The sequence below is a fragment of the Ostrea edulis genome, chromosome 3, assembly GCF_947568905.1.
Source record: "Ostrea edulis chromosome 3, xbOstEdul1.1, whole genome shotgun sequence".
NCBI classification, from domain to species: Eukaryota; Metazoa; Mollusca; class Bivalvia; order Ostreida; family Ostreidae; genus Ostrea; species Ostrea edulis.
Window position 1 is genome coordinate 58,471,085 of NC_079166.1, and position 11,854 is coordinate 58,482,938.

The window sequence follows — 11,854 nt, forward strand, 5'->3', positions numbered from 1 at the left end:
GAGGGGGGGGGGGGCGGAGGAAGAAGAAAAATGGAAAATTGGATTCTTCAGATTTTTTTGCCACGCAAAAATAATTATGATAATTTTATAAGAAGATGAACATCAATAAAACAAAACAAAAATCCAAACAAAACAAGATGTTTCGTCTAATGTTCAACGTACTAATTCGTGGGAGGGGAGGGTGTAAGTGAAATAGCCTCTTACTTGGAATACCTCAATAATCCTCCACACTTCATTTTCCTCAATCGTTGGAGGTTGAGGTGGAACTGGGTGGTTAGAGTCCTCTACTTTGAGTGCCTCATAATGTTTTTTCACCAAATCTTCATTTTCTTAATTGATGGTGGGCGTTTTTTTTACTGCAGTGTACAGACAAAACGTGTAGCATATTTAATAAAAGTAAATAATAACAGACAAAAAAATCATATGCTTTTAGAAGTAATTCAAATATATAGCTATATATTAAATGAAATACGCCTTGAGAACAGAATAAACTTGCAAAACTTTTTTGACCTCATGAATGTGAACGATGTGCGTAGGAATCTTGATAAATATAGTACGACTATTTTAACGATTATTAATTCCGACAGAAATGAAGATAAAATGTAAATATAGAAAATTAATTTCATTTTTGAAAATACATTAGGGCATGAACAGCAGCGCTTCACACCAACATACTTTAAATGAAGCGTTGAATGCACTTTATGAAATGTAATGCTGACCAGTGTAAGGCCAACTTTTTAAAAATATCTGTTAAATTATGGGAGTACCGACCCAAATTTAGGCAAAATTGAAATAAAAATAAAAGTACCTATTTATTGTTTTTTTTTTTTATTCCTTCCACCGACCGTTCCTTGTTGAATGAGGAAAAAAATAAAACGTCAGTCTGGTTCCCATGCCCGCCACTCCGCGATTACTCGTTTGGAGTGATCAATGAATGGCAGGGACGAGAACCAGACTAATAAGCGTATTTATTAAAGGAGACATGTCATTGGCTGATTCCACAGTCATCATCCAATCAGAGACATTGAAACGTATGATGATATTTAGCTGGAAAATTAATTAAATATGTCAGCCCTCATGACATGAGGCATTTTGATCGCGATTCATGATCGTTACTGTTGACCATAATGACAAATTCACAGATCTAAAAAGTGACTCTCACTTTCTCAGTTAGTGATATCATTAACGAGATGGGCGATTATGTGGCTTTTATGAAATATTATGGTGAGGAGGGTGACATTGACGTGCATGGACATCAGCTGAGATTATTTGGACAGATGTGCATCCAGCCGAGCGGAATCTTAACCGAGATTACACTGTTATGTTCCAGGTTTGCAAGACTTTGGGTAGCGTTATCACTGAAATATTTCATTGACACAACCTGAACTTTCAATACTTGTTTGTTTATAAAAGTACACGTAAAAGACAGATAAGAATTGAGAATGTAACAAAATCTATGACAGGAAATTTCGATGAAATTGCTCCACAATGAAAACGATCTATATATTAATTAAATGATGACATATAAACAAGTAATTTACTAAGAGCTGTAGGGCAGTGACAGTGCAGCATGCTTGAAGTAGAACTAGAATTTGGAGGGAAAAAATACATTTTCATCCATCTTTGTTTTATTTTTATTTTTTTTGGACCGACTGCTTGAATTTATTATTTTTATTTTCGGCCACGACCCAATTTTTCTAAAAAAAAAAAAAAAAGAAGATTTCCCGTAAAACAAATGATAAAATAAGTTGGCCTAAAGTATCTCAGTTCATTAGAATTCGTGGTGGCTCAATTTTCGTGGAGTTCGTGGGTACCCCTCACCCACGAATTTACATACCCAACGAATAAAGATAAATAGTTTACAAGAATCTTACAAATATATAAATTACGTCCCCACCAACCCGTAAAAATTCAGCAATCCACGAAAGTTGGCCCCACGAATTTAAATGACTCTACAGTAGTCAGATGATACTACTGTGGGAATATTGTAATCTAGTTGAAAAGTAATGAAAGTATTCCACGTATCAATGTGCTTTCATATTTCCTCTTTATTTCATTTTTGTGTACATGTCGACATTTATAACATGAAACCAGCAAATGAACTATAATTAACGTGTATATTGGAGGTTCCAGAAAAACTGTAAATCCAGGCTCTTTGTCCTGCTTTCATTCTTACAATGGCCATTTTAGTGCATAACATATGAATTCCATGACTGTTATTATGACAATGGCTTAAAGCATTCCGTTTGCCGTTCACCTTCAGAGCGGTGTAAGCGTATTTGTTTACTTCCGTCATTATTGTCCACTCAAAGACATAGACCCCAGATTTCGGTGCAGTGAAGATCCCCTTTGCGGCGTTGTAGCCACCTCCTATGTTTAGATCTACACTGTTGAACTTGGCGCTGGTCTCACCACTAATAGAGTGTGTAGAACTGGCTTTGGCAGTGAATGCTACGATGGAGTGTCCTGGAATCAAATTGAATACTAATTGAACGTTCTTGAATTAATTACATTTAATTCTTAGGAAGCTTAATGAAAAGTCAAAATTGTACAGTGTGTTGCTGATAAAGATTTACCTCTGGTGGTTTTACATTTGTCTTTCACATAACCGACAGTCTCGCATGTTTTAACAACAGTGGCATAATCATCTCTGAATGTTTTCAGACTGGGCCGTGGTGACTTTTTATCAGCAGCAGTGATACCGCAAATGGTACACAGGATAACAAAGAAAACTGGCGACGTCATTCTGTAATGATGATAACATTAAAGAACAGATACGGAAATGATTATACTTACATGGATGATAAGTGTTATATGTAGTGATGGGAAATTGCAATAGAAGTAGAACTAATATGTGAAATACTCTAAATATATACAAAATTACAGGTATATAACAAAAATCAGACCAACTACATAATCCATACAATAGCAACCTATGTATGGGATATTTGTGCCAAGGAAAAGTAAAATTGTCATAGCATACTTTGAAATTTAAGGTTTTGAGAAGTACTTCAGTTGTATACACATGACACTGAATGAACTTTTTAACGGGAGTCTTACATTCAGAGAGTACATTTGAATACTAGTAGTTTTAAGTACACGCGGTTTTTGTGGTGTTTTTTTTTATTTGTTCTTTTTGACTACAGAAAAAAGAAAACAACAGGATTAGCGAGTATGATTTTCGACGTTCTTAATAATATATATCTAACTGTTCACCACTACAATCTCAGCTCAGTAGGAAATGTGTGGGAACAACGAATCCGTTAACGGAACTCCATACTCGCACTATTATTTTTTTTTTCAAAGTAGAAAAACTGCATTAAATCATCTGGTAGTTTGATTCAATCAGCAACTCTATGCACAACTGTATGGGGTCTATAGAGCGACCGTTTTAATTCAATCAGTATAACAGTATACACAACTGTATGGGGGCATGTATTGCCCCCCCCCCCCTTAATTCAATCAGTAGTTGTATTCACAACTGTATAGGGCCTATATAGCCATCTATACGTAGATGGCATACATGTCGATATCAGAAAATCGCACATTCTTGATAAACAGCATATTACATAAAAAAAAATCATTGAATTGACAAAATTTGACTTTTACAGTTTCAAAAATGTCTGCTGATTTATAAATATAAAACATTCACCCTACATATGGGGGACATCATTGTATAATAAACATGCAGCATGGGAGGTATTAACATTGACAATTTCACTTAAAGTTGGGTCAGGGATTAAGTATGTATTCATTTGAAAAGGAACCCGAAGGAAACTTTGGACGCTCAAGTTGTCAAGAGACGGCTTTACATGTTTAAACAATATTCCTTCAATAATTTGATGGGATTGGGCAACAGGCTTCGCCTATATGAACCATCTCCCTAAATACTGTCAACTCTTACATGTAACATTTGTACTTACCTTATTGCTGAGATAACTAGCTCTGTAACTACGTTCAGGCAGTGATAGACAATGACACAACCACCGTACTTTTATACATTTTTCATTGCATGCTAACACACCATTAGTGACAGCTTGTGGCAGCTGATACTATTGTAAATGTTTAATTGTTTTATCTATATAGACTACCCGGCATGTATTTTTCAGTTTTGAACAAGTGACTGTAAAATACAATAGGGCGAGAAAGCGGAAGTGCGTAATTTGACGAGATTGAACGAGATTTTAGCTACTGGAGATAAACAAATCCACGTGGTAACGGTAAATAGATAACAGGATGGCATTTTCCATCCTATATTGGTTGAATTACGTGTCTGGAACCAAAAAACTTCATCAAAAGTCCGAGTTAGCGGTAAAAGCAGACCATGTACTAAAGTTTATGTTCGATCCCGAACTTAATTACGCCCAGGGAAGAGTTCACGCCAGTATGAGAGACAGAAGTTACCACGTCAGTGTAAGTGCACGTTCTGTGTCAATTTTCACCTCAACATTACTAATTATTTTTTTTAACTTGTCAGAAAGTATTCATTCTGTTCCTTCATTTAGGTCACATTAGGGGATAATCACACAGTTTCTGACAGCATATGTGATTGTGTGAACGGGCAGGATAAATGTCACCACAAGGCATCTCTCCTTTTATATGGGTATGAAATGTTGAAAGTATGCATGCCTTAGATTTTTTTAATATATGAATAGTTATAAAACTTTATAATATTCTATTTAGCTATAAGAATGTTAGCAAGACGGATGTGAGGGCTTCTTGGATCCAGCATCCTAAGAAAGCACCACCAAAGAAAACAACCACTATGGATGAGCTTTTTCCACCTTCACAAAAAGTGGCCAATTACAGGTATTCTTAAGAATATGAAGAAAGTAAACAAATTATCTTAAAGTATCATATTTTATGAAATAGTGTGTCAATTAAATGGGTAGTTGAACTATTTATCATTATAAACTTGTTGATAAAATCATCTGCTTATCTTTTTATGCTGGTATTACGGTTATATGGAGTGAACTTTAGATGTCCCATGGATATAATAGATTTTTATATTCTAAAATTATTTATTTTTCTTGCATTGTTCTAAACAGTATTGGGTTCAAGAGACTTAATATGCTATCTAATTACTTTGTTCTGTTAGGGCTACATCAAGACCAGTTGATGATACAGATGTTGCTTTCCTGTGTGATAAACTTAATGCTCTTGGTCGATTTTCAGGTTTAAGATTATGCTCGAAAATATGTTGTTTTTTTTTTGGTGATTTCGTTTTTGTTTTAAAATGTTCAATTGTTTCATATTTGAATACTGGGCCTACAAATACTCAATGCTGGATTTTCTACCCTATAATAGGGACTATTGATATTAAGTAGTTCAGTTTTATGCTGAACAAAAAAGTGTGATTTTACATCATATCAAAACTTTAACAACAATGGGCTTTGAGTGCAGTTGGTACATGTTTTCATTTTTATTGTTATTATCATGTATCATATTCTAAAGTTTGTTTTGAGGTTTATTTTCCTACTAGAAGATTTATTTGTTGTAATGCAACATTCCATCACTTAAGTTTATCAATAATGGCATAAAACATAAACATGTTGTACATTGTATTAAATTGGAAATCATTATCTTCTAGCATATATATATAGTTTAAAACTCACATTTCTCTATTGATGTTAAAATTTCATGAATAATTATTCATAAATTGATTGTAAATCATTCATGAACACAAATTTTACATGTAGCTATGCTGTGGATAGTGTCAAAAGAACCCCCATCCCCTACACTGGATATTCCTTATGTAGAAGATTTATTGCTGGGAGAAGCTTACACTAGTGCTACAGACAAGATACAGTGGTTGAAGACAAATCTTGCTATCCAAAGGGAGAAAATAGAGCAGGTAGATACATGTACAGTTAGTCATATCCTTAGGTAAAAAAAAAATTGATGAAGTCAGTTCAAAGGCAATAGATAAAAATATTTTAGTAGAAAAAATTTAAATAACATTAGAATAACTCGTGTAATTTCAGGTTGCACAATTGACTGTTGGGCAGAGGAACAACCATCTTTGGGCTTTGGTCAGGAAAAACCGCTTAACTGCATCCAACTTTGGTAAAGTGCTTGCTGCTATCCGACGAAATAGGTAAAACGTCATTCTTCTTTAATAAATTTAATATTGAATCAGATTGATCATGTTGAAAATAAATCCTAAAGTATGTTTTACACCTCAATGTGTATTTAAATCATTTTGGTAATATTGTTTCAGGTTTCCTCCATCATTATTCAAACAGGTTCTGGGCTCTTATGATTTGTCAACAAAAGATGCCATTCTATGGGGTATCAACAATGAGTCAGTTGCCAAAGCAAAGTATTGCTCATACGGTGATGCAGTTGTTGAAGAAACAGGTATAATTTTCTTTTTATGATAGTTATGTTACAGTAAATGCTACATTATACCAAGAGATTATTTCATATTTTTGCTTAAAATACACAGACTCAGTATACAATTTTATAAGTCAATACACAACATTGTGTCCAAACCTTTTCAGGGGTGTGGCTACATGAAAGTGGTGTTTTAGGGGCAAGTCCTGATGGGATTATCCGCCGTGCAGCAACGCATAAATATAACCATCAAGTAGCTCAACTGACAGACATACTGGAGACAATGAAATTGATGTCAGATATTTTGGAAGTTAAATGTCCTTTCAGTGCCAGGAATATGACTATTCCTGAGGCCATTTTATCAATCAAAGACTTCTGTTTAGGTATTTCATATTCTTGAATTAGTTATCTCCTATAGCAAATTGAAAAAAAATTCATTGACTCATATGAATTTTATATTGCTAGACTTCCAGGTTCATGATGGCAGACAGATGTACAAGCTAAAGGAAGATCACATCTATTACAATCAAGTACAGGGACAGCTACATATTCAGAACAAATCCGCCTGTGACTTTGTTGTGTGGACCACCAAGGACATTGCCATAGTTAGGGTTCTTCAAGACAGTGCATGGGACCAGAACATTGCAAAACTTATTGACTTTTACTTCACTCAAATAATCCCCATTGTTCAGAAGTAAAATGTCAGTTTATTTAGTTTTTTCTTCTTCTCTTATATTGATAAACTCATGTTGCTGAAACATAACCAAATGCTGGTGAAAGGTTTCAAAATAGACCTATGCTCGAAAGTTATGGCAATTAAACCATGATGGCTCTCTTTTAGTAACAACACACACTGCAAAATAGATTACTATCTTAACTTGTTGAAATTAGACATTGAAATAGAAAACAACTAGATTGGTTGAACATTTATGCACATTTAATAAAATGAGGTGCATTCCTTTACATTTCAGTACATGTACTTCATTCATGAATATCAACACAATGTACACCACATTTTACCTGCCAGTTAACCACATAGTATTCTTCTCTATAGATTGAAAGAGATAAACAACCATATCAATTTACTGATTGGAAGTGTAATTATCTGCAATTTCAGCGATCATTGGATCTTGAAAGTTTACAAGCATAGAACAAACTTGAAAAATCTTTGTGCTAATGTGGCGAAATTGCTGGGGAATATGTGAAAGAATCTCAAAATTTTTTATCCTCTCATTCACTCTCTCAACATGGATTCTTGAACGAGCTATCTTTCTGCAAACCTGAACTTCAGCTGGTGTGTATTGTCCCTTATCTTTAAGGAATGGGGGAATATTCAAGTGAACACCTTGAGGAAGAAGTGAATAGATCGTAAAACCTTTATCTGCCAAGATCATGTCCCCAGGCGATAACTTAGCTAACATGTTGCTGTGTTCCACTATAGCCACATCTGAGGTACTGCCAGGATAAAGTTTGCTAACGTACACAACTGCTCCATTAGGAGCAACACCTGTTACTGCCTTTACAGTGTGTCGATTTTTGTATGAGCTATATGTCTGGGATTGAGCTGCCATGTCCTGACCAGGGACATCCTGCGTCACCTCTGTGGCATCAATTACCAGACGACAGCAACTGAAATCTCCAAAGCTTGATGGCATTGATGACTTGCATTTCAGAAGAGATGGCATATTGTTTTCCATCATGCCTACAAAAAACACTTCATGCAAAGCAAAAACATGGGTAATGAAGATATTATGTACTGTGGCTTTGCTGGTACAGAATCGTTCGGCAAGGTCAAGGAGGGGACAGTTCAGCTTCAGTTTCATCAATGTCATGAAAAGTTGGTCCGACCTCGAAAAAGCACTTGGAGTCCACCCATCCACATATACCAGAGGGAACCGCTGTAATGTTGTGTCTATGATGCTAAATATCTCTGGTTTTAAAGAGGTGTACATCATCATCTAAAATAAATAGGTAAACTATAGCTATAAAATGTTCATATAGTGTTTAAGGTAGTAATCTACATCATCATAATGGCTGACTTCCTTTAAAAACATGGATGAAAAATTCGATATCAGCAATATTTGAGTTTTCCTTTTCCATTTAAAAACCTAGCCGAGTAGCTCAGTAGGTTAGAATACCGACTGCTGAACTGTAGGTCACAGGTTCGAGTCCAGCAGGGGTTTTAAATTTTTTTCAGATTACCTTCTACTAAAACTGTATTTTTTTACAAAATAAAGTAAATTTGAAAAATTTCAACTTCAAAATATTGTTGTACATTTCCTCCACTTTACATCTACATCAAATTTCTCTGGTGTAGTATACCTCCTTAAATCTTAAAATTGAATAAAAACACTTTGGGAACTAAGTAATTTGTAAGGAGAACTATATCAATCATTTTGGAATTCATTTCTCATACCTTCTTTTCATTTTCCATTATTTTGGCAACTGTTACAGGATGTTTTTTGGACTGGAGGTAACTAATTTCTGTCAGCAACTCTGCAATTTGCTTTTCAAGTCCCTTCAATATAAACCATCATTGCTGATTATTTTAAACATACATTTAAGGTGAATTATGATATACATACATCTAAATCTACCAAAAAGATTTAAGTTTTTAAAAATTAATCACCTTGATCTCTTGTACAAGAGATGTATAGGACCGCATATAAGTGTGCTCCAGATCAACAGTCTCATTTGTAGTCAAAGGTTCTCTGTCATTACATGTAACAGCTGTCTCAGTCTCTTCTTCTGTACAAGGGTCAGCTTGTCTGGATTGATGTCTAAAATGAGAAGAAACTGATGTAAATGGTGGAAGACAAATCACTTTATAAAATAGATCAGGTATCAACTGTTTTACTTACCGTGAAATTGTATTCGGATCCTGGAAGTCAAAGTAAGTACCCTGGTTCCAAGGAAACAAGGTTGGGCCGTTCTCCTTCCTTCCATCTTTGAAATGACAGCTACATATTCTGTCCGATGAGGTCACTGTCCTATCTTTTCTCCTGTGGATTAATAAGGTGTATAACAGTTATACTTTTATGTCAACTTTAAATAGAACACATCTGCATATATGGATACAGCAAGGTGAAAAAGAAATGATATATGATGAGAAGTAGGACCCTTTTAAAAAAGTATATGTTCCATTCATTACATATATATTAAACGTATGAGTATTTAAAATCAACAAGTCTAATATACAATGTAAATTATTATGAAACACTAAATTAACACTTAACTCGCATAACTGAAGACATCTTTAATTATTTGAAGATATCATCAATTCAAGTATTGCTTGCAATAATTGTAATTGAATTGATGTGCACATCAAATTAATTATTTTTTACTCTCATCACTTTAATTGATGCATGAATCAATTCAATTACACATATTGAGCACAATAACTTGATGAAGGAGGTACTCTACATCGTCATAATGACATACTTCCTTTTAAAACATGGATGAAAATATGTTAACACCGACTGCTGAACTGTAGATTGCATGTTCGAGTCTAGGGTGTTTTAACAAAAAATTCTCAGATTGCTTTCTACTAATGCTGACTAAAACTGCATTTTTTTTTTTTTTACTAAATAACGTAAATTTGAAAGATTTTAATTTTAAGATATTGTTGTACATATCAAATTTCTCTGGTGTAGCATTCCTCATTTATGTGCACTTCAATTCAATTATATATCCAATAATAAAAGTCAAGAAACACATAACTATATTGTAAATGTATGATGTTTTTTTGTATTGAAATTTACAATTAAATATTGGCATAATAAAACAGCAAACTCAGGATCTTCATTTTGACATAATCCATGTAAACAGATCAGTATTGTTAAGCAGTACTAGGTTTGGAAAGGTTTTAAATATCTTATCCAAAAGTTCTCCTCTGGGATTATTATATAGTGGACATTCAAGAAGAAAATACAATTCATCCTCTGTTCACACATAAAGCACTAGGCTTAGAGACTGGTAGAGTGTGCTTTTAATCTTCAAAGCATATTGCACTTGTATTTTTTATTTTATTTATTTATTCACCAATCTAGGGCCCTCAGGGGGCATGTACAAATTAACAATTAAACATTATAACTACATGATACAATTTACACATGTGTACCATGCACATGTTAAGGGTTTCAACATTGACATGTATTGAATTCTCATCACAATATTGATTGCAAATGTACTGTACAATAAGTGTGCTATATGGGAGGTAAAGTAAAACAATATTATACAATGTTGTCACAAACACAGAGGGTACCAAGGGACGGTGCCTGAGCCAAGTCGATCAGACTGGCAGTCTTGTACCCTAGGTGTTGGAGACAAGTTTGTAAGCACATGTAAGAGGTGGGAACCCCCACCTTTTTAACAAGGGTATATTAATGATAAAATACGATTACCGGCCCAGTGCCCCACTTCGTTTGAATTAAAAGTAGTAAAAGAAACGTAAAATGGTAGTGAAAGTTGATACATGTACAATATAATACCCCCCCCCCCTCTTCCAGGCCACGTAGGATACAACACGCCTGCAATATGATTACGTTACCCACCTGCACAATTTCTCCCACTGCTTCAAACTTTTTCTAGGAAATCTGTAGAAACTACAAGTTTCTCTCAAACTCTGGTGATTACAGCCAGTAACGAAACACAGCATTCCTAAAAACCTCGTGGCGTCTTTGTTTATCTCCAGTGCCTAAACCGGAAGTTACGTAAATTCGAGACTTTCTCGCCCTATGTAGTCTTGAATCTCTTCAGTAGCAATCAACAACATGAACTGTAATAAAACTACCTACTATATCGAAATTTTGATAATAATCCGAATTTCAGAATTTCACATAACCCATGGCCATGATCACACTCTATATTCTTTCGACGGTCAGAGATTTTGAAGAATGTTGCGTTGAGGGGGGGGGGGGGGTAGAAAAGAATTCCTTAAAAAATATGAACCAATGTATTAATGCACACTTTACATCAAGGACAAATATGTTTAATATCCTATATAATGAGCATCGAGATTTCTGTATTATATTTTACTTTACAGCACCAATTAATCTTTCCTTGTACTAATTATTCCTATTTGGCTACATATAACTTATTTTACAACAACCTCCAATTACTAGTTTTACACTATCCTTATCGATTTAAGCCACGCTTGGTTTTATTTAATTTTCCGGTTTCACATTGTTTTGAACTGAACTGCTAGTGTTACCGATGTGATCTACAATTATTTAGCAGCCGAATTCTTTTTTTTTTTCGTGATTGTGTCTTTCGGAATATAGCAGTGCATTCTCCGTCGGTCAGTCTGCTGCACACCTTTTTGTGCGATATCCTGGTGTATAATCAGTATCATTCTCTCACCATAGGGAGCGTTACGCAAGCTTCTCTTACACGAGTAGAGCACGGAACTCTGGGTAGAGAATGTAACCAGTATATTGCACACAAAGGCTTTCAACAAACGGATTTGGAGACTAACCTCAACATGGAAAGTCCCGAATTTTCTCCATGTTACACTGAA

At 34.6% G+C, this 11,854-nt stretch overlaps 3 protein-coding genes across 3 annotated transcripts; 1 reads left to right on the forward strand and 2 right to left on the reverse strand.

The window, feature by feature from the left end:
- Positions 1-2,024: 2,024 nt before the first annotated feature.
- LOC125673337 (cerebellin-3-like) lies at positions 2,025-3,963 on the reverse strand. Its single transcript, XM_048909879.2, has 3 exons — positions 3,924-3,963; positions 2,577-2,746; positions 2,025-2,466 (listed from the first exon to the last, which is right to left on the reverse strand). The coding sequence occupies exons 2-3, from the start codon at positions 2,743-2,745 to the stop codon at positions 2,078-2,080; spliced, it is 558 nt and encodes a 185-aa protein (XP_048765836.2). The 5' UTR covers position 2,746; positions 3,924-3,963; the 3' UTR covers positions 2,025-2,077.
- Positions 3,964-4,140: 177 nt separating this feature from the next.
- On the forward strand, positions 4,141-7,050 carry LOC125660726 (uncharacterized). The gene is made up of 8 exons (XM_048892541.2): positions 4,141-4,413; positions 4,506-4,603; positions 4,684-4,809; positions 5,700-5,854; positions 5,985-6,097; positions 6,221-6,360; positions 6,504-6,719; positions 6,802-7,050. The coding sequence occupies exons 3-8, from the start codon at positions 4,770-4,772 to the stop codon at positions 7,032-7,034; spliced, it is 897 nt and encodes a 298-aa protein (XP_048748498.2). The 5' UTR covers positions 4,141-4,413; positions 4,506-4,603; positions 4,684-4,769; the 3' UTR covers positions 7,035-7,050.
- Positions 7,051-7,255: 205 nt separating this feature from the next.
- On the reverse strand, positions 7,256-11,074 carry LOC125658857 (uncharacterized). Its single transcript, XM_056158313.1, has 5 exons — positions 10,890-11,074; positions 9,198-9,338; positions 8,966-9,116; positions 8,753-8,854; positions 7,256-8,294 (listed from the first exon to the last, which is right to left on the reverse strand). The coding sequence occupies exons 1-5, from the start codon at positions 10,991-10,993 to the stop codon at positions 7,419-7,421; spliced, it is 1,374 nt and encodes a 457-aa protein (XP_056014288.1). The 5' UTR covers positions 10,994-11,074; the 3' UTR covers positions 7,256-7,418.
- Positions 11,075-11,854: the final 780 nt, after the last annotated feature.